Source organism: Desmodus rotundus, chromosome 3 (genome assembly GCF_022682495.2).
Source record: "Desmodus rotundus isolate HL8 chromosome 3, HLdesRot8A.1, whole genome shotgun sequence".
In the NCBI taxonomy this organism is placed as follows: Eukaryota; Metazoa; Chordata; class Mammalia; order Chiroptera; family Phyllostomidae; genus Desmodus; species Desmodus rotundus.
The window spans coordinates 10,727,751-10,750,534 of NC_071389.1; the positions used below are offsets into that span (position 1 = coordinate 10,727,751).

The following is a 22,784-nucleotide window of genomic DNA, read 5'->3' on the forward strand; positions in this document are numbered from 1 at the left end:
TGGGACAATGGGTGGGAAGTCATTCTGTGCAGCCCCTCACTTCCGCATAGTCTTCAGCTAAAGCCTCCAGGGACCCTTGTGGTGGGGAGGGGGCTCTGAAATTCGTTGAGCTGATGGCTGGGTGCGAGTATCCACAAGACCCTTCATTGTTCTTTTCATTCATCCAACTCTGTGCCAGGCCCTGTGCTGGAGATAAACAGATTTATCCCCATTCCCTCCCTCATTACTCCCTCATTCACTCACTCATTCAGGAACTCAGCCAGGCATTCACTCACTCACAGATGTTTGTTGGACACTTACTATTTGCCCTTACTACAGGCACTAGGAGTAGGACACCAAGTCTGCCCCCAGCAGCTCCTGGTTAGATCCAGGGTCAGGATCCATTGGTGCCCAGGACAGAAGGCAGGGCCACAGTAGGGCTAAAAGTTTTCTCTGGGCAAGGCCCAAACCCAAGACTTCACAGCCTTGTGTGGCTCAGCCTTTCAGAGCCTCTCCCTCCACACGCTAGGAGGCTCTTACCAAAGTCTTGGCTGAATCCTTTCTGTGCAGAAATCCCTCTTCGGTCACACACAGCCTGTCTCATGAGCCTTCTCGGGTCTCGCGTGCTGAACTCCCACATGGGAGGAAGAGATAACCTGCCAGAGTGTGGGGTGGGGAGCCCCCCCCGGCCCCAGAGGGCAGTCAATGCCCCAGTGCTTACCCAGTGCCCTCCGAGCCCCTGAGTCCTCGGGCCCTTGATGAGGTCAACTAGAGAGGTCAACAGGACGCGCGCCCACATGGGAGTACATGTGAAGTACTCACGCACACATGCACAAACAACACACATGAAATCGTACACATGGGCACACAGGCTCACAATGTTCACACACATGAGTACACCGACTCACAAACACACGTACACAATTCACATATAGACTACACACAATGCTCCCATGTGCACATGTGTTCCTGCGCGCACACACTAATCTCTCTCATACATGATATTCCCACGGACACCTGCACACGCACATGCACACACACACACATGAGTTAGAACTTCCGTGGTAACGAAGACCACAGCCGGGGCAGGCGCATTGGGCTAGAAGTCAGAGGTCAGGCGTTCTTGCCCCAATGCTGCCGCGCACCCCCCTAGGAAATTCTGGATGAGCCCTTAAGCCTCAGTTTCCTCAAGTGAAAAATGGGCTAACAGTGCTTCCTAGAGTGGTTATAGGCTTGAAGGGAAATGCTCTGGAAACTACGGTGCTGCGCTTGTGCGAGAGAGTGTGAGCAGGCAGTCCTGGAAGAGCCTCCCTGGAAAGCTGGGTGGTGATGGATGAGGAACTGGAGCCGGGGGCTGAGGCTGAGGTCAGGGGAGGGCCAGGCCTGGGCATCGGCTCTCCTGGTGGGCGGGGGCTGCTGGATGAGCTGTGGCCATGGAGGGGGTGCAGGGAGAGGGCCAGGAGCCAGAGATGGCAGGGAAAGGGGGTGTGAACGGGGAGGCCTGCAGGAAATCTTGTTTGGAAGCTCAAAGTCAGCACCCGAAGCCCATTACCGCTGTCCACAGGGGGCATGGAGAGGGGAGGGGGCCCAGATCCTCTTGGCAGAACTGGGGTTGGGGGAGGGGGGAGCGGGGGTGGTCGGCAGCCTGGGTGGGTGATTTCTCGCTTGCACTAATCCCAGCGTGGAGCTGGGGACAGGCGGCAGAATGGGCAGGGGTCTGTCCTTGTGATGTGTATCGGGGTGTCTGTTGCGGGCAGGAGGAGGGCTCATGCCCGCACACAGGCTAGCCTCGGTGTGCTGGCGATTACAGAGCTGTGAGGCTGCGGTGCCCACAGATGTGTGTGTGGCTTTGCGCATCTCTGAAGCATGCCGGTGGCGTGTGGCCCAGCGGTGTGGGGGGGGCGGGGGGTGTTATCATGTGCATTCTCATGTGTTTGCGTGGGCCTGTCTGTGTGATGCTGTGTGTGTTCCGGCACAAGCGTCTGTTGCATTCCATGGGGGTGTGCTCGTGTCTTCGCCTACCTGGGTGTGGACTTGTAGCCGTATGGTGTGCGTGTAGCAATCGTGGCGATGATTGGAGAGCGTGGTACTTAACCTTGGCTGCACATTAGAATACACTGGAGTGAGCTTTAAAAACTTCTGGTGCCCCGATGCTTAGAACAACGACCCAGAATCTCTAAGGGGTGGGGCCCGGACATCGGCATTTTGAAAGACCCTTCAACTGACTCCACTGGGCAGCTGAGGTGAAAAAGCAGTGACTGGGTGGACAAGCCCCAGTAGATCAGTCCTGTCCCTTCTTCTCACAGAGATGGACACAGGGACGGACTCCAGGCCCCAGACCTTTAGGGACCAGGGCAAGTCCCTGGGTTGTCCCAGTTCTTGGCCTGAAGGAGACATACTTCACTCAGTCCAGACAAACACTGCTTTCCATTGCTGCCAAGCTGTGCCCTTCCTTGCCTCCTCTGTCTTCAGGCTGCCCCCCAAACATGCCCCCTCCTCTCACCTCTAGTGGAAGCCAAGGGGCTGCATTAGTTAGAGGATGGGCCAGGGCTGCTACCGGATGTGAGGATGTGAGGCTTGGAGATAAGCGTGCTCAGTGCACGGAGCCAGCAGGCCCTGTTGGAGCCAAGGCTGAGACAGGGGCAGGAGGGGCAGGGTAGTGAGCCTCCGCCCCGCTCAACTGCTATGATTTTGTGGTGACACGCTCCCCAAGGGCAAGTTGCTGCCCTTCTCTGAACCTCAGTTTCCCCACATGTGAAATGCAGCAATCTCCAAGGTGCCTCCCGGGTTTCATGGGTGTCTTCCGGTGTGTTTGCGTGTAAGTGTGTGCGCACATGAAATGCACTGATGAGTTTAAGAAAAGGGGAGATGCACCTGTGAAGGATTTTCATGCTGGTTCATTGGAGTTTTGATGAAAAGCTATTTGGCCAACCAGACAAGAGGCATTTTTGAGTGAGGGAGCCCTTCCTGGCTTCAGGTGTGTGTCCCCACGGAGGTGCAGTGTGGGCCACCCAGTGTGAATTCTGGGCCACGCTACATCTCGACTGGAGACTTCACAGGTTCCCTATCAGGGCCCCATGTCCTTTGATGCCACCCTCTCACTATAGATGAGCACATTCAGGCCAAAGGGGGGTGTGGCTTATCCAAGGGACACACCTCTGGCTGCCTTTCCAAAGCATAGGCCACGGCTTCTTCATGGAGGTGGAGTAATCAATTCTCTGTTCAGAAAGCACCCAATGTGCACCAGGCCCCATGGGGAAGAAGAGATGAAAACAACAGTCCCCGAGCGGGAGCAGCAATCCCCTGAGTCTGTCCTCGAGTAATCGTTTCTCCCTTGGGCCAGGTCCCTTCCAAAACACGCGGAAGAGGAGGGGGAGAGCTTGCATTTACTGAGAACCAGTGGTGTGCCAGGTGCCGTCTTAATGTGTATTTACTATTTAATCCCTACAGCAACCCTATAGGCAGCTACAAGTATTATCATTCCCATTATACAGATGAGAAAACTGAGGCTCAGAGGGTTAAAAAAATTGCCCTGGGTCACAGCTAGTCAGCAGCAGAGCATGGATGCTAATGCAGACGTTCTGCTCCCAGAGCGGCAGGGAAGCCCCACAGAACGCTGATTGGCCAGGCGCCCTTGCTGAGATCTCTGTCTGGTCCTCCATGGCATTGCGGGGCAGGCCTTCCGACTTGCCTGCTGGTATGAGTGGTCTTTGGCCCCATTCCAGCCCCAGTCTCACCTCCAGGTCCAATGGCCTGACTTTATGGGTCTCAGCCCCTGCCCCTCCCTCCCTCCTCTGCTTTCTGCGGTGGCCCCCGCTCATCTACCACGAACCCTGCCACGGAGCCCCTATGATGGTGATCGCCCCTTCTAATTGCAGCCTCACTCCCAAAGCCACGTTCGGTTATCACAGAGGGTGCAGATCTCTCAGCTCAGCCTCCTCGGTCCCAGGCCCTGCGGGCCAGCTCAGGAACGGAGGGAATTAATTACATTTCTCCCAGCCCCTTCTTTTAAAGTAGGGGAGCGCCAGCAAGTCCCGGGGGAGGGGGCGGTGAGCAGAGGATGTGGAAGGGGGGCTGGCACAGGGCTCCCTCGGCTCCCACCCCCCCAAAACCTGCAAGCCTCTCCCCAGCGGCGGAAGGGGGGGTGAGGCCAGCCCCTTATTGATTTAGTCTGGTGGAGGCTGGGACTGATTTAGAGCAGAGGGAAAGGAAGGGGCTGGGGGCGGGCAGGGGGCCATGGCCGGTGGGGTGGGGGGGAGAGGAAGGGATGGCTGTCACTCAGCCTGACGGACAGCCGGGAGATTTGCCTTCAGATAAAACCTTACAGATGTGGAGGTCGGTATTGATTTTGAGTTAGTAACGGTAACGTACCAAGAAGTAATACATTAGTGAAAGCAAGGTCACCAGGAAAAAAGTAAAACCCACCAGGGAGAGGCCTTAGCATTCTTGAGGGGGGTGGATTACCGCATCAGACCAGTACTTCCTCAAGTTCAAAAGTTTGCAGGATCCAGACCTCAGCTAGGCCCCTAACGGTGGGCAAACACTTTCTGCTTCTGAGGGCAAAAAGGGACTCCGGGGAATCCATGGCCAACCGGAGGCCCGGAGGTCCACCTGGGCCTGCAGGGCTCTGCGCAGTGGGTTGCCAAGAGCCTCTCTCTGTATTCTGCCCATTCTCTCCAGCACTGTTGTTGTGGGGAAGGAACACGCTAGAAGTCGGGGAGACCCGGGTTCATATCCCAGCCCTGCCACTCTCTGGTCGTGTTCTCTGGGGTGCAACTTTCACGCCCCCATCTGCACAGTGGGGGCAGTCATAGTCTATTTCCTTGAGGAATCACTGCTCCCACCTCCCACCCCCTACCTCCCTTTAGCTGAGTCCTGTCCTATTTGCTTGGAAGCTGCCATGCGCAGAGACGCAGAGACGGGGCTGGACGAAATGGAAGCCCTTTGATTCACAGGCCTCCAGGGGCTCTGGGATGCAGTAAGCAGATGCTGCGCCTCTGCCATTCACACCTACCCTGGATGGGGATTTGGTTTGATGTTCCGGGGCGAATCCTGTTGAACCAATCCCATTACAGCAAGAGCTCCCTGGGCCTGAGCTGATTCAGAGCTGCCTGGTAATGGCCGGGGGTCCCAGGCCTCCTGAGCCACTGGGCACCACGCAAGTCCCTCTGACAAAGGATTCCGGGAGGCCTCGTGGCACGCACACCACTGACCTTCCTGCTGTTGTCTGTGCCACCTCAGGGCCTTTGCACTCTCCGATTCCTCTGCCTGGAAAGCCGCCTGCTACATCTTCTCATAGCGCTTTTTTGGTACTGACCGCACCTCTTTTGGGGAAGTCTTGCCTGGCTGGCTCTGGGAAGTTGTGGGGGCAGGTAAAGGACAAAAGAGGGGTGTTCCCAGGGCTGAGGGGAGTGTGTTGAGAGGACCAAGGGAAGCATGGGGGGAAGGACCCCCACCAGTAGCTGCCCAGGAAACAAACTGTGGCCGGTCCCTGGAGTAAGAACCTCTAAAGGGGTCACATGCCTAAAACTCATCTGTGAGAGTCAGTCTTGGCGCTCACCAGGAGAGCAAGCGGGCCCACCAACTGACCCTGCTGGGAGATGGGGAGAAGCCCCAGCCCTGCGTAGGCCTCGGGTTTGTCATCTGAGAAATGGGCCTCACAGCTCTGTCCCATGTGTCTCTGTAGGGCTCTGGGTCGGGAGAGTCGTGTGAGTTCCTGGCTCAGAGAGATGGTGGTGGAGGGGGAAGAAGAGGGCTAGAAGGGCGGGGCTGCTAATTCCCTTGCACTCCCCTAGCGCCAGGCTGGACGCAAAGCCCTTCCGGTGCAGAGCGCATCCCATCCCCCTGCCACAGTGAGTGAGGCCCGTCATCACCTGAGTTAGGGCACACAGCCCCTCAGGATGGGGCAGTCACAGAGGGTCAGGGGCACCCGGAGGATGCACAGCTAGGAAGTGGAGGTGCTCTATGCCCCTGGCCTGAGGATGTGGACCCCGGCCATGCCCTGGTGTCTATGGCAGGGGCAAGTCAGGACTGAGAAGGCAAACGTTTACAAACGAAGATGTAGTCAGCGCGGATGCCCACCACCCGCTGTGTCCCGGGAGGTGGGTGGTGAGGCCAGGAGTCAGAGGGCACAGTCGTGTGCCCAGCACAGATAGTGGCATGATACTTCAGCTTGGCGTTGAGCAGACTGTCAGCAAGCCTGGCCCCACCGGGCACCGGGGCCTCCCTCGCACAGGGGGTGGCATCACCAGAAGGTTACCAGGGGCCTGAGCCCTGCAGGTTAGATGCACAAAAGTCTCCCTCTCCCCCCTCGCCCCTGGACTGACTAGGGCACCGTGCTCTCTCACTCCGCCGGGAATCCTGCTGCCTGCCCCTCTCTCCCCACTGTCTCTTCAGGAGAGCTGGACAGCAGGTGTCACCTCCTCCAGGTGGACCACCTGGCTGGCTGGGGGCCCTCCTCTGGGCTCACACTGGCCCCTGAGCTGCCTCTGTGACAACCCTCATCACTCCGTACCCTGATCATCTGTTGCTAGGTGGCCCCCTGCCCCAGGCCCAAACACTCCCTGAGCTGAGGGCCGTGACCATGGCTCTTTGTCCTCTGAAGTCCCAGGGCCCCGCCTCAGGTCTGGTGTCTAGGCACCGTCAATGCATGTTTGCTGAGTGAATGAGTGAGCACACCAGTGAACCAACACCAGGTTCTCTAGCAGTTTCCAGAGACGAGCCTCACCCTGCCGGTCCGAGTTGCCAGCTCTGACAGTGAGTTTCCGTTTGCTGAACCAGGCCACTCAAGGAGGTGGGTGATGGTCGCAGACATCTGGCAGCTGCCAGAATCAGAGAAAGGCTCCGGGGAGGCTACTAGACAGACTGGCCATGTACATGGGTGTTGTACATTCCCAGGAGGGCACCAGGTCTTGGCCAAGGCCAGAAGCATAGCAGGCCTAGCACAGGGTGCGGAGAGTGAAGCTGGACAGACCCAAGTCCTGCTCTAACCTTTGTGCTGGAAAATGGGGCATCCCGGTCTGGTGGGGGAGGCACAGTCCCTGTCCTAGGGAAGCTCCCTGTCTGATAAGAGAGACATAATTAGCTAGATTGCTCATTCATGCCTTCATGCACTTAGGCATTCATTCATTCATCCAGTCGGGCCTGGGGCTGGAGAGGTGAACAGGCCCCGCCTCCCCCCAGAGCTCACAGCGGAGGAAGCCTCCATGGGTCAGGACCTAACCAGGAGAAACCACTGACTCTCTTACCCACAAGGGCAAGCAGACAGGTCACCCGAAGATCGCGATACTGCAGGGGCCTCCAGAGACAGACTCCAGCAATGGCCTGTCCAAAGCCAGCCAGGTGTCGTCCATGCAGTGCTTGCATCTTTGGGGTCCTTCACATGCCCACCCCTGCCGCTCAGCCTACGCGGATGATCTCTCCCCACAGGTGATGAGCATTCTGAGCAACCCCAGCGCCGTGCCGCCCCAGCCGCAGGCCGACTTCTCCATCTCCCCGCTGCATGGTGGCCTGGACTCGGCCCCCTCCATCTCGGCCAGCTGCAGCCAGCGGGCGGACTCCATCAAGCCGGGGGACAGCCTGCCCACCTCCCAGTCCTACTGCCCACCCACCTACAGCACCACCGGCTACAGCGTGGACCCCGTGGCTGGCTACCAGTACGGCCAGTACGGCCAGAGTGAGTGTCCGGCGCCCGGCCTCCCCCTCCCCACCCCGCCCCCTGCTTATTCATAGAGAGCTATAAGGGGGTGTTGGGCTGGGGGCTTCCCATCTCACAGATGAGGATGTGGAGGTGCAGAAAGGAGGAACGGCCATTCTGGGATGATACTGAGCTGGACCCCTGCAGTCGCCGCCACAGAGGAAAGCTGTCCCTTAGGCACACGGGGCTGGGCAACTGTGGGTTTACAGTTGTTCGCATGGGAAGACACACAGGTTACGATTCTTATAGTAGCTTCATTAACTCAAAAGAATGTCACTCACAACGATAAACCTACTTTCGCTCACCCCTGCATAATAGGAGCCGCAAATGGCATTTAAAACTTCCAAGGAGCCCTATTGGATTTTATTTATTCCTCACCCAAGGATATGTTTATTGATAGAGAGGGAGAGAGAGAACCATGGATGCAAGAGAGAAACATCAATGGATCACCTTCCTGTGTGTACCCGGACTGGGGATCGAACCCGCAATCTAGATATGTGCCCTGATCAGGAGTCGAACCCACAACCCTTTGGTGTACAGCACGACACTCTTAACTAACTGAGCCGCCCAGCCAGGGCTAAGAAGCCGTATTTTAAAACGTGAGAAGAAACAACAAAATTATTTTTACTAACATACTTTATTCAACACATTCTAAAAGGCAATCATTTTGACATACAATCCATATAAAATTATTAATGAGATATGTTACATTCATTTCTTCATTCTGCCTCTTTGAAATGCATCCTGTTTTCGTTCAGACACAAAGTGTTCATTGGAAATGCTCGATCTGTGTTAACCCTTCATAAAATCCACAGCTGAGGAAGCTGTGGGTTTACATACCCAAGTTGTTCCAAAGATACTGAAAAGTTTCCCGCCCACTAAATTAAACTGAATTTGAGTTTTTTAATTTAAATTAGGTAAAATGATATCAAAATGTAAAATTTGGCTCCTCAGTCTCACTGGTCACCTGTCAGGTGCTCCAGAGCCACCGTGGCTGGCAGCCGCTGTGCGGGACAGTGTGGCATTAGGGACCCTGCCCCTTTCTGTCCCCCGGCCATGGGGCACTTCTGTATTTGGAGCTCTGTCCTCTACCCTTGTCTCAACCTTGGTTTCCCAAAATCTTGAGCAGGGCTTATGTGCCCAGCCCAGTCGCTGTCCCCTTGGCACTTCGCCTGGAGGTGGGGGTGCAAACCCTCAGACCAAAAGCTCAGAAGGCAGCCCAGCCCCAGCTCCCAGCTGCTGGCTGGGGCAGCAGCAGGGCAGGCCAAGGGGGCACAGGTCACCAAGGTCACTGGCTGCTCCTCCTGCCCCACCTCCTGGCAAAGGCCTCACCTGCTGGTGTCAAACTAATCAGAAGGGTGTGCGGCGAGAGGGTGAGACCTCCCAGCCCAAGGCCATCCTCACACGCACCCCGCCCAGCACTCGCCACAGCCCCGGCCTGGCCTTGCCGACCTCTGCTTCCTGTTCCCCACACCAGCCCACTCCTCCTCATATGACCTTGGCCTCCACGGCTAAATGAGGGCCAGCTGTGCTGGCCTCCACGTCCCAGCTGTGTCCAGGGCTCCCTCCTGTACATGCACGTTTGAATATGATATATGTGCACACCTGTATATGTGTGAGTGTGAATATGTGAAATTGTGTTAGAATTTGTGTGTGTCTGTGTGTGTATTTGTGAGTATTCCATCACACAAGGGTTAGTGCACACATTCTTGTGCGTAGGTGAGTATGTGTATGTGGGGTGAACGTGAGCGGCACATGCGGTATATGTGCACATGACTAGTCACATACATGCGAGTTTAAATTAGCATACTGTGTGTATATGATATGCATGTGGGCTTTTATGTGAACATGCATGCACACATTTGGTTGTGTAAGTGTGTGTGACTATAACAATACATGTGTGTTTACATGTACATTCAGGTGTGTGCACGTGGCCGTGTCTGTGTGTTCACCTGTGTGATTGATATGTGGTGTGTGTGTTATTGTGTGGACGTGCATAATAAAGGTGTGGGGTGTGAGTGTGCAAGCATGTGTAACGGTGTGTACGTGTATGTGCACATGCTTGAGTGTCTGTATTAGGAGGGTGTGTGGACGCATGCATGACATGTGCCGTGTGTACATATGGGTGTGTGCGCGCATGAGTGTCTGCATAGGTGTGGCTGTGTGCTCCTATGTATGGCTGTGCATCCAGGCTTGGACACGCAGTGTTGTCTGTGTGTACAACTGTGTGTGGATGTGTGCGCATGGGGAGCAAGTGTGGAGGTACAATAACATGGGTACATGCACGTTTGAGAGTAGGGTGCATCCGTGCACATGGGCGTGTTTACAGGGAGCCGAGGGCGACCGCTGCCTCAGCCACACGCCCGGGCTCAGAGCCGGACACATGTGCTCTTGATAAAGAGTTTAGAGCCCCGGCCTGGGGCAGGCGTTAGTCACACCCGGAGCCCCGTGCCCGACTCCAGGGGCGCCTGCCCAGCTCGGAAATAAAATTAACCCCGAGTCAGCACAGGGGTGGTGAGGGAGGGGGATCAAAGGGGAAAGGGCCCAGGAGTCGAGAAGGAGTGTTTGCTCCCTGGTGCTCCTAGAAGCTGGCAAGAGCATTTCCTCCTCCCCACCACCCCACTCCCACTCCCCTCTAGCTCCACCCCTACTCCCCTGGCTCCTCCTCCTGACTCAGAGCACTTTCTCCAGCCCACCCCAGAGGGAGTGAGCACAAGACCCCACCCCACAGAGGCTCCAGGGTTGGGCTAAGAGGGGCCTGAGGAAGTCTGCCCCTCTTGTACCCTGAGAGTGGGCAAGGTACCCTGCTTCTCTGAGCCTCAGTTTTGCCATCTGTGAAATGGGGACCCAGGGATTAGACTGTCTTCTCAAAATTTTTCATTGTAGCATCTCCCTCACCTTTGACATCCTGGGACCACAGAGGGATGCACTGTGTTCCCACTGACCTCCCGACTGAATGCCCCTGTGACTGGGCTCCCACAGCCCACAGGCAAAAGTCCTGAACTGCCTGTGTGCGTCCAGTCCCACCTGCCACCTGCTTGCATCTGTCCTGTGCAGTCCTGTCCCCACAGTGTGAGTTCTAGCCAAGTAGGCACTGAGTGAAACGCACGCTCCTCATTTCATTGATTCTCAAAACCCCACCCAAGGCAGGTGTTATTTGTCCTCAGGTTACAGACACACAAGCTAAGGCTCAGAGAGGCTAGGAACTTCCCCAAGGTCACACAGCAGGTGAATAGGGGGCTCCAGGTCTTCCAACTTCAAACCCAGGTCTCTTTGGCCAAACCGCAAACTTGTGTAAGACACCTACCTAGTAAAGGTACACACCCAGACCCATTGTGTGCAGACCAGCACTCACAGCTTCACACCCACCTACACTGCACGGAGCACACCCCAGAGATTAACTCCTATGTGAGTGTCCGTGAATGCGTGTACATGCATGGCTTTGAGGTATAAAGATACAAAAACGTGTGTGTGAAGGAAGGAGAAATGGCCGTTTATTGAGCATCTACGGTGGGCCTGGCACCCCATCCTCACGGCCATCCTGCATAGTCATTCCCAGTGGACTGATGAGGAAATGGGACCCCAGAGAGGTTGTTCACCCGAGGTCACACCGTTATGTGCACCTGAGCATCCACGGCCCCACCTATGGCCCCGCCCCGGAGGGCCTGGCCTTCAGGTGTGCATGGCATGCACACACAGGCCAGACCCTTAAAGGGCAGAGCGCACGCCCTCTCCCCGGGCTCGGGGATACCGCCACACCCTCCTCTCCTGCCCCCAGCTACTGTCCATCCGTCTGTCTTGCTCTCCTGTCCCCGGAGGGGGTCGGGGTAGGGGGACAGGGACAGGGCACACGGCAGATTAATATGGCCCTGGTGTTCCCAGAGGCCAGGGCCGCACTAATGACGGGGCTGATAGAACGCAGAAGTGTGAAAAGAATTTTAATAGATCTGACAACTCTAATAAGAACTGGTGTCTGGAAGGGTCCTCCTCTGGGGCCGTGAGCTGACAGGATGCTGACGGCTGAGATTTGTTTACTGGTTGGCATCACGGCCGCATCTCCTGCCAACTCCCGATTAATCTAATTTGAGACGTTTGGAGCCCAAGCGTGGGTGCGAGGCAGAGAAGGGGAGACACGGAGAGACAGAGGGACGGGGAGGGCCGCTGACAGAGGCCGTAATGAGAAATGCCACAGCCCTGCCCTCCCCGACCCCCGGCTGGGCCCCAGGGAGAGGCAGGCTCTGCGGCGTTATGGGTGCCCTTGGAGTTGGCTGGGTCGACAGTAAAGTTTGGCTTCTTGCTCACTTTGGCAGGGCCTGGGGAAGCTCCTACTGTGTGCTGGGTCTTGGCTGGTAACTGGGAGAAGCTAAAGAGGAAGGGACAGAGTGATCAGTGGTACAAAAAGGACAAACTCAGGCTCTGCCATCTCACATACGGTGCGTGACTCTGGGCCAGCACATCTTTTCTGTGCCTTGGTGACCACCTCTGTAAAATGCGGACAGCCGTACCTAAAGCCTGGGGCTCTTGAAAGAACTCAGTGAGATCATGTCCGCCTGGCCCATAGTACGGGCCCGTGCGCGAGAGGTGCCTTTGGTGATTCGGGAAGCATCACCACACTCGACCATGTGTCCTTGGAGCAGTCACTTACATTTCCGGAGTGGAAAGTGAGGCAGGATCTGGGCTGTGCCCCGTACACTCTTAGTGCTGGGGTTATACTGTGGGAGGCTGCTGGGTGACGTCGTGGGGGTGGTCAGGAGCTGACGTGAGACCGCCTGGGTTTGAATCCTGGCTCCGCAATTTAGGAGCCACGGAATTCTTCAAATTATGCCGTCTGTCAGGGAAGGGTCCCTGTTTCCTCATCTGTTACGTGGGGGTGACGACACTACCAGCCTCAGAGAGCTGTTGTGAGAGGACACAGGAAACTGTGAGGACAGGAGCAAGCTCTCCATAAATGTTAGCTCCTCCTCCTCCTGTTCCCACTGTGACTCTGAAAATTAGACTCCTCCCCACTGGGCGGGCCCTAGAGCCCAGATAAGGTGTCTGCAAGCTGCAGAGACAGTGTGGCCAGAGGAACAGGGTGCCCAGAGACGGGAGATTCCCCCACACCCACCCAGAGTAAGGGGCAGACCCAGGCACGGCAGGCCTGACCCCTACCACCTCTGCCAGACCAGCTGGGAGTTAAAGGCGGAGTGACCTCAGGCACAACCCAGCTGCTCAGCCCAGGACATTTGCACATTCTTTAGGAATCCAGGGGACCATGCCCTGAGCCAGCCCTCTGTGCTCAGCCCCTTAAAGCACATCATCTTACTTGATCCTCGTAACAGCCCTTGAGGAGGGCAGAACTTGTTCTTTCCATTGATAGGCAAGGAAACGGGTCTGGAACGGCAAAGAGATTCACCTAATGCCACATGCACAGGAGGTAGTTGGGACTCCATATTGCCCTGTTCACTTTCCTTCTTGCCCCATCGAAGGTCATGTCTGATTATTAAATTAGCAGTCCATGTCTGCCAAGCTCACTATGTGCCAGGCACAGTGCTAACCAACCACTTTATATGCACTTTTCCATTTTATTCTCACCACAACTCTTCAGCCTAGGTGCTATTATTATCCCCATTTTACAGACAAGGAAACTGAAGCTTGGGTAGGTGACGTGGGATACTCAAAATCACACAAAGTTGTCAGGCACAGGATCTGAACCTAGGTCACTTGAACCCCGAGACAATATGGCTTCCTGTAGCTCAGTTCTTGGGCCTTGCCCTCTGGCCTTCCCCATCACCTCCTGGCTCCACCCACCTACCCTAGGCAGGAGCCCTCAGCTTCGGGAAGGCATGTGGAGTGTCACAGGGTCCCTCAGTGGGCAGGTGACAAAGCGAGTGTTGGGCTCAGCCTCGTGATCCCTGGTGCAACTCTCTGTCCATCTTCCTCTCGCCCCTGGATTTGAGAGATCCCAGGGGGTGGAGTGGCCACAGCCGCAATTCTGGCTTGGGAAGCAGCATCTGCGTGCCTCAGGAGGCCTTGGCCACGTGCCTGTCCGATCACTTGGTCAGGGCTGACTTCTGCCGTAGCCTCAGGCAGGTGCAATTGCCACAGCCCGGACAGAACGTGCACATGCAGGCCCAGTGGTCATTCCTGGGCGCACGCACTCTGACACTTGTGTGTGGCTTAGATGGAACTCACCTGTACACAGTTACCTGTACATGCACGAGCATTGCCACATTTCTTCTGCTCACGCAGGTGCACACAACTCACCCACATCCGTGCTCGTGTGGGAACACTCATGTTCATGCCCATTGCTACCTCACCAAGTTTCTTATTTCCACTGTTCTCCCTCACACACACACACACACCATCCCTTTCCCCTGGGTGACCAGAATTGACAAGGCTGATGGTCTCAGCTTTCTGCACATCAGGGCCCTGGCTCCTGCCCTGTGTGGACCCCTCAGCTCAACTACCAAAGCAGCTTTGAGTTTTGATAAGGGATCTTGCTTTGCTTCCTCCGTGAGCTGGGTTCAGGGTCCAAAGAAGGCAGAAGGACCTTGCCCTAGTTACTACCTGGGCCCCATGGGATATATGCACAGAGAGAGGGGCCAGTTCTTCACTCAACAACATGGGTGTCCTTTGGACCTCCTTACAGAATAAGAATTATTATTATATTATTATTATTATTATTAGAGTGTTAAGTAAATATTTGCTGAATGATTAGAGAGAGGTAAGAAGAAAGAGCTTTATGAAGAGATGGATGGATGGATGGATGGATGGACAAACCAAACCGATGGATAAATGAATGGATGAGGGATCTATAGATAAATGGATGGATATGTACATGGGTGGATGGTTTGATGGCTAGAAATAGGACAGATAGAAGAATAGGAAAAATAACTTTAATTTCTAGGAGTTTTCTTTATTTTTTTTTCCTTTCCAGCTGCTGTTGATTACCTGGCCAAAAACGTGAGCCTCTCCACGCAGCGTCGCATGAAGCTCGGGGAGCACTCCGCGGTGCTGGGACTCCTGCCGGTGGAAACTGGCCAGGCCTACTAGGGCCCCTGGGGCGACTTGCCCCAACCCAAGTCCCAGCTCAGCCCTCACTGATCCCTGAACCTCCCAGCCTCAGTCCCCTCCTGGCCCTGGGGGTCCCAGGAGGCCAGGAAAGGAGCCCATTCCTTTCTCATAGCCAGCCCTCTGGAGGTGTGCAGCCAGTCCCTCATTCATCTGTGGCTGGAGACCTGGAGTGACCCCCACCTTGGAGTCTGCCCCTGTACTTTCTCCCTAGGAGGGTCTCTGGCCAGCCCACAGGCCTTGCCCAGTCAAACGCTATCGCGGCCTCTGTGCTGTCTGAGGCACAGGGATGGAAGCTCACCCCAAATAGAGCACCATGAGCACCCAAAGGAGGATGGTATTTGGGATGAGGTCCTGGAGCCCTTGGACTCCAGTGGGTACCTTGGCCAGAGGTGGGGGAGGAGCTCACAGGCCACTCCCAGCTGGAAGTGCTGGGAGCCAGTCCCTCCAGGTGGGTGTCTGGCCCAGGGCCAGAACCTCAGCCCACTCCTCCTCTGGACCCTGGGACTCCAGCAGAGAGGGAACCGAGCCCTGGGGTTTCCCAGGGAAATCACCCAGGAATTCTGAGGACTTCAGGACCCTCCCCACACACCCCTATTGGGTGGAGGGGGAAATCCAGCGGGGGCAGGGGGACTGAGAAAACCAGGAAGAGATGTAACCAGGGGGTGGGGCCATGTGGGGGTAGGGCTTGTCACCAGTAGGGTGGCCCGAGGTACAAGGACCCAATAAGGCATCCAGAAGCAGCTGGCTTTCATACTGAAGCCCAAGTTTCAATTTCGCCCACCCCGTGTGCGGTGTGGGGAGCCCACAAAACCCTCAGTTTTCACATTCACTGGATCAGATGAGAGGGGGAAGGGATCAACTCTTGAGAACCCATGAATGAAGAGGCACAGGGCTGCTCAGAAGGGGGTTTGTAACTGGCGTCCCTCTGCTCATGGGCAGCGACCCTTTGTTGCCAGAGGCTTCAGCTCTGTGTAGCTTTGATTTCTCACAAAGCCTCAGCAGAGACCTCAGCCCACCACTGCAAGCTCAGTCTTCTAGGAAGGAGCCTCCATCTGCCAAGGAGTCCCTTCAAGTTGCTGGGGGTGTGGAGAACTTCCCTTGGAGCTCGGAGCTCTGGAGAAGGGTTCTTGGGCCAGCAGGGACTGCTTGCTCCACAGATGAGACCACTGATTCCCCTTGGCATTTGGGGGAAGGGGACATGTCCCTGTCCCACCCAGAGTGGCATCTTTCAGTGTTGATTCACTCCTGGCCAAGAGGCCTCTGTCTCCTGGTGCAGCACAGCTGTGCAGGGACAGGTGGTCAGCCTTCAAACTGCCCCCCTGGGTGGAGGGGAATGCCAACAGGTCTGGAGAAGAGGGACCCACCCTCCTCGGCCACTCCAGTGGCCTCCTCAGGCTCCTTTTCTGTAGAGTTGAGACCTCTGGGGAATGATTCAAGCCCATGACTACGCCTCCCTTGGAACTTTTCACCACCCTCCCGTTTATCAAAACTAGATTCATCTTCACCATTGCCATCATTATAGTCTACACTTGGATCACCTTTCTCAAGTGCTGCTGGGTAAAAGGCACTGTGACGGGAGACACAGCACTGAATCCACAAAGACTGGACCAAATTGCTTGTCCCCATTTGGGCATGTGAAGCCACCTCTTTGCTCAAGCCACACCTTTTGCCCTCCGCCCACAAGACATTCCCAGAGGGTTGGGCTGCGGCTTTGAGAGTTGAGCTGAGTTCCTCCCTACTGGGAGCCGGGACACTTTCCTGCATGGATGTCACCTCTGTGAATAATGCTCACTCGTTTCTCATCTTCAGACTCAGTCGTATCAAACCCATCCTGGACCATGCCAGGGGGGCCCGTATCTCTGGCTTAGAAGAACCTATTAATAGTTGGGGACAAACAGACTGGTAGCAGTGGACACCCAAGACGTGTGTGGCCCATCAAATTCAGCCCAGGTTTCAACTCGAACATCCATCTTAGGAGACGTTTGGCTCTTTAAGCTCTGGACAAAAGGAAGACTGTGCTGTCCCTTGGTGACCCAGTCCATGCTTCCGTAGCTCTCACAGCCGAGAAACGGCTTTTCCTTAAGATCAGTTGCAATCTTCATGCACATTCCTCGAATGGCCGATCTTCCTCCTGGAGGCCCGGCTCAGGAATCGCCTGAGTCTCTCTCTACCCTGTTACCCACGCAAAGGGATGTCAGGTGACATAAAAACTGCTCGGTTCTACCCCCAGGAGGTGACATTCCAGTGAAAGGACCAATCCAAATCTCTGCCCCCTGTGATGAAATGGGAATAAACCAAATGATTTCTCATTATGCCCAACCTCTCTGGAGTTCTCCCAAGCCACCATCTTGCTAAAACATAGGACTTATCCCCCCAGGGGCCCCCACTCCCCTCAGAAAGAGACCCTGACCCAGACAGGTTTTCTCCTAAAACCCCAGGCATTGCTTTGTTTAGCCAACTCAGCCTATAAAAGTCGGTCTTGTGTTGGCAGCTCACACACAACTCACCAGAGAGATGGTGTTGGGTGAGAGGTACGAGGCCCTGAACTCTCGAGGGTCGACCGCAGCCTGAGAAAGGAGGCCTGAATCCCAGCGGCTGGGCCAGCCCAGCGACGACCCCCATCCACCCCTGTAAATAGAGTCTGTAGCAAAATAAGAGATGTTCCCTCCAACTGATCACAAGTAGCTGTTGGTTCTCCCTACGGGCAGGCCTTCCTCTGAGCTCACTGTACATTAGTTGGAAACGTGGTGATGTGCTGTTCGTTTATAGGAAGTTGACTTTTATATATATAAATATATATGCTAAACAAGGAAAGAAAGCCCCCCACGTGCGTGTCGTGCTAGTGCCAGGGACCATCTGTAGGGATGTATCTGCATACCGTGTGCTTCAGATTATACATTCCAGGTTCTGCTGGGTTCTTTCATTTGTATTGCTTTTGTCTTTTTCCATTTGGTATTTCTCTCTTGCTATGAAAAGAAAAAAAAAGTGATGTGTAAGAACCAAGCTATGCTTTTATACTCTTTCTTTTTTACTTGATTTACCTTTGCCATTCTTTTGCTAGAGGAACATGAAGGAGAAGAGAGACAGGGGAATGAGAGAGAAGGGAAGAATGAAGAGAGGTTGGCCCAGAAGAGAGATGAGAAGGTCAGATGTCCAGTCTGACCATGGCTTGAGAATAGGTCAGGTCCCAGACCCTGACCACTCCACCAAAATCCAATCTTGTCCATGGAGCTTTGGATTCTGGAATGTTGTGAAACTCCATAGTTGCCCCCAAAAAGACATACTCTGGAGCCTCTCTCAGAATGATGTTCTCCTCAAGCTCCCAAATGTGCCCTTCCCTATTGGACACTTTTTGAGGTCTACAGGTCTTCTCTCCTCCCCTCCTGTAGAGGCACCAAGCCAAGACCAAATGGGGGTTCTCCAGCCGCCATCTTGAAATGCTCAGAGACAGCGTGCATTGAATGCTTTCTCCGCCGCCTCAGCCACGGCCAATCCCCTGCCCGGGAAATATCTACATAGCACTCTAGATCATTCCTTCTTCCTAGTACCTGCAACTTGGTTGCTTCTGTGTATGACTCAACCGCTGTTTTCCTCCACGTGGAAGTGTATGTGTGCATGAGCGTGTGAGTGGGGTGTGCGTGTGGGCTCGAGGGCGTGTGTTTAAATATAATCGCACCATAATTTATTCAGCTATATGGAGTAGTAGACTAGAAAGAGAAATCGGCATTTGCTTTAACTACCTGCTTGTAAGCGCTTCCTCTGTAACTCAGGCGTAACTGTTATACATTAAAAGAAATTAAAAGCATTTCCAAGGTTCTGTGTACTCACTCAGTCACCATTGTGTGTCTGCCCTAAAAGGGTCTGCGGGGTGGGGGAGAAGTAAGTCGACCTAATTTAGAGGGCCCCGCTAGGCAGTGCATTTCTCTCACGCCCCACCGGGTCCCCCTGTGCCAAGCAGCTGCTAGACACACAGTGGCTACCTAATCAATATTTGATCAATGGATGCTGCTGCTGAAGCATCTCTCTGGTAACACCTCAGTTCTCTCCACCAGGACAAACTATTCCTGCTGCTACGCTTTGTACCTTCTGTGGCTGTCTCCTGGGACACACATTTGGCGGGTGGGAGGGAGCTCAGAAGCTTATATATTGCCTTAGAAGCAGAGCCTGCTGTAAGGACCCTTGGGCAGGCGAATTACTGGGGGAGAGCCCTCAAGAGAAACCAGGAACGGAATGAAGGAAGCAAGAGAAGGCAGGGGAAGGGACTAAGCAGGGAGGGAGTTTTAACTGGGGCCTTGCTTCATTCTAATACTGCAGGGAGCTCCGGGTGTGAATTCAGCACAGAGTCTCACCTTGAGTTCCAGGAACTGGCCTTCTGTCCTACAGTATTGGCTGTTGGCGGTCCTGGGGATGTGGGAGGATGGGTAAAGGGCGTATGTGCCTAAGCATCTCTGGTTACAGTGGCTCTGAAGGGCCGGGGCCCGCTCTCCAGCGAAAGGTGCAGCAATGAGCCCTTGGCAGCAGCATTCACACCGGTCAGAGGACAGGGGTACTGGCCCAGTGAAGGACACGTGGGCCAGGACCAGCAGCGGCTACTCCATCTGGGCTCCCCTGGCTCTAAACCAGGGTCCCCACGTCATTCCAGGGTACTGGTTTACCTGGATGATCTGAACAGGAAGGGGCCGTGATGGAGGAGTTGTTGGGAGAACCTGTGCGTGATGGATCAGTAAGGTGTTCCTACAGACCCAGTCCATCCAACCCAGCCAGGTTCTCAAGGGCAGAGACAAGGGAGGTTGAGTCTGAACCCCGGGGTCTGAGACCAGTCGGCCGACTGCCCCAGCATCCTCCTTTCGCCAGATAGAGTCCCTGCAGCACGATGAGCTCTGTTCCAGCCCCATGTGAAATCCATCCAGGTAGCTCATTCCAGAACCAGGGCTCCCAACCACACTCCACCCTCCACCCCTCCCCCAACCCCCAACCAGGCAATTGTCATTCAGGAAGTGAGGAAGATACCGGGAGAGTCAGGAGGAGAGTCACAAACTAGTCAAGTTCTACTCTCAGCTCAGCACGTGACTTGCTGTGGGTTGGGAGACAGTTTTCTCCCTGTCTCAGGCCCTAATTCCGTGTATTTTTAAAAAGCAGGCTAGATGATCTCTAAGGATCTTCCAAGTTACCACGACAAGAAGCTGAGCCAAGGGCTGGTCTTGGAGCAGCCCTGAGAGCACCACCCGGCCAACTCAGAGCTGTCCAACACCAGAGCTGGGAAGGCCACTCCGCGTGAGGCCAAGGAGCTCCCAGTCCCAGCGTGCCCTACAGGGGCCTGCCTGGAGCTCTGTGACCCCCCACTTAGGGACATTTTCTAGGAGTCCCTCTCAAAAACCTTTGCTTACATCCATGGACAGCTGAGAAACATAGCCTTCTTCCCAGGCATGCTACCTGCCCGGAATAAGACCAGGTGTCTCTGTCTAAAGCAATGGAGAGGAATGGGTCCTGGATAGGCCAGTGTGCCAGTCAGCTGTTGTCACAACCTGCCACATAACATGGCAGGCTGTTCCTCGCCCCATGGCTCACACGCACCTCGGGGCGGGCGAGTTTCACAGCCTCTCCCTGCACAGGACTGCCTAGTGAAGGGAAGAGGCTCCTGGGAGAGGAGATAAGTGCAGCCACTGAGGTGAGGAGGGACACGCAGGGCAGAGGGACAGGGGCTTCTGACTATAATCCCAACTGTTGTGGGGTCGAGTCTACAGTATCCGGTCCTTTCAAGAGTACAGCTTCCAGAACCACGCTCTCCACTGCCCACACTGCCACGGACTTACTCTGAACAGAGAATCGTTTTCCTTCCCCTGAGGACGTCAACAGCTCATGCAGGGAGCAGGGACGCGGTGCCTCGAGGCACCAGAGAGAGCATGTTCAGCCCCAGTCGCCTCCGCTCTCTCCCTGGAAGGAACCAAACATGCTCCCTTGGGCAAAGCCCCGCTTACGACCCCCGGGAAAACACTGACTAGAAAACAGACAATTTTCTCGCATGCTCTGGCTCCCAGGAGCTTCTTTTCCTGGCCCCATGGCCAGAAAGACAAGGTGTGGCTCTGTCTCACCTGCAGGGAAATGGGCTCCATGCAACCACTGGTCCTTGAAGTTCTCCATAACCTCGGACCACCACCCCCAGGCTTCTGTGCCTCCTCGGGCCCCTGGCTCTGTGGGCAGACCTAGTGCTTGGCGGCAACACCAAATGGAGCCGCTAAGAATAATTTCCTCTTCACAATACATTTTATATGTGCTAGATACTGCGCCGAGCAACCCGCGTATCCCTTTCCTGTTCATTCTCAAGACAGCCCATGTTAGGATGAGAAGTTGGGGTCCTGCTCCAGGTCTCCCCCTTAGAGACACTCCCCTAGGGATGTCTCCCTGTTGGCAACATCAAGCCCAGGCCCAGGTGACCCCGAGCCTGCCCTTAACCCCTGGGCCTACTGCTTCAAATCCATGGGCTTCCGATAGAGCTGCAGGCAGACAGGCGGCAGGGTAGATCCCAGCTGTTTAAAACTGTTAAAAAAGAAGACTTTTCTTTCTCTGTAAGTCAGAGGACCAGGATCCAGGAGGAATTAGGAGCTGAATCTGGGGGAGGCTGAAAAGGGAATGACCGCAGGTCGAGCTGAACAAGGACGTGTGTCTCATCTGTTTAAACAGTTTGAAACAGTTCGTCTCAAAGAAACATTTGCCCGAGAGGCTGGTCCCATTCAAGGTGGTTCGGCAACAACCGAGTTGGGGAGAAACATGTAGAAAACTTTAGAGAATGTGGGAGGGGCTCCAACAGAGAGAAGCTGGGGCGGGAGCACCCATTCTAGTAGTTCCCACTCCTGGGTGCCACCTGGGGCCCTGTAAAGGGCCAATGCGGGGGGCCAGACCCCACCCCAGACAGTTGTATTAGCCTCGTGGTGGGGGGTGGGGTGACTAAGTGTCCCCAGAGGTGCTAAGCTGCAGTCAGAACTGGGACCCCTGACTGTGTGGGAGGAGGCTCCCAGACGCACCCAACAGCACATCTGCCTCACCAGCTGCTGAAGGCGGGAGCGGAATGTGAGGTGCGGGAAGCCGAAGGAACTTTGTCGAAATAGATGAGTACCGATGTGTTTGCTTGAAGTAAAGGGTGGGAAGAGGGACAGCAAAATGAGAAGACCCTCAAAGGGGACAAGACAATTAGGCCACAGTATGTCAGTAATTTTATAACCTACGGTGCCTCCCATAACTCTGTAATCTCTAATCCTACGTGAATTCATTGCCTTATTTTATCGTTTTCTTTGCTCAGTTAGCACCCTCCGTGTTGAATGTACTTCCTTAGATTCTTGGTGCACGCGATGTATTTGCATACATCTCTTCGTGCTGAGGATTTTCTTCCGTTTTCCTCTCACTTTTGGTAACACTGAACTTCCTCCATGCGGCCATATTGGAGCATTGGCTCTGCGAGCTGCGTATCATTCCATGAAATTTCACCTCGCCAGTCCCCAAGGGACACATGCCGGGGTGGCCTCCAGCTCCCCTCTCCCACAAACAGTGCTGCATGAACTTCTCTGTAGCCCCTTGCAGACCTGGCATTAGACAGCCAGCAATGGGACCATGAGGTCATCAACCCCTGCTCAGTCACCCCATGCTGTCAAGGGGTGAGCTCATTGTCATTTTCTTCATTTGTGGTTTTGTACCCAGAACAGATTGGCCCATGAACCTCCAGGGTACACAGGGGGCAGTTCTCACAGTGCCACATTGGGGTATAGTTCTTTTATGACTGAAGAAGGCAAAGGCAGTGTGAAGTTCGGGGGACAGTCCCCAAACCACCCTCAGTTCTGGGACACTCACTTCTTTCAGGGTTTGGGGATTCCCAAGACCATCTTCAGGTTCGATAATTTGCTGGAAAGGGTACAGGTCTCACTGAAAGCTGTTATGGTTTATGAGAACTCAAGGAGCCCGATGAGAATCAGCCCGGGGAAGAGACGCCTGGCTGGGATCCAGGAGAGCTCCAAATGCTCAGCTCTCACCCTGTGGAGTCAAAGAGAGCGTTAACCCCTCG

The 22,784-nt window shown here is 54.9% G+C and overlaps 1 protein-coding gene across 3 annotated transcripts in view; it reads left to right on the top strand.

The window, feature by feature from the left end:
* The window catches only part of PAX7 (paired box 7), a 97,887-nt gene extending 79,357 nt beyond the window's left edge, over nt 1-18,530 (top strand). For all 3 annotated transcript variants that reach the window (XM_024554720.3, XM_024554721.3, XM_045191030.2), the window contains exons 8-9: nt 7,408-7,654; nt 14,595-18,530. In XM_024554720.3, the coding sequence (XP_024410488.1) occupies nt 7,408-7,654; nt 14,595-14,710 (363 nt within the window). In that variant the 3' untranslated portion in view covers nt 14,711-18,530. The remainder of the gene's footprint in view (nt 1-7,407; nt 7,655-14,594) is intronic.
* The last annotated feature ends 4,254 nt before the right edge of the window (nt 18,531-22,784 follow it).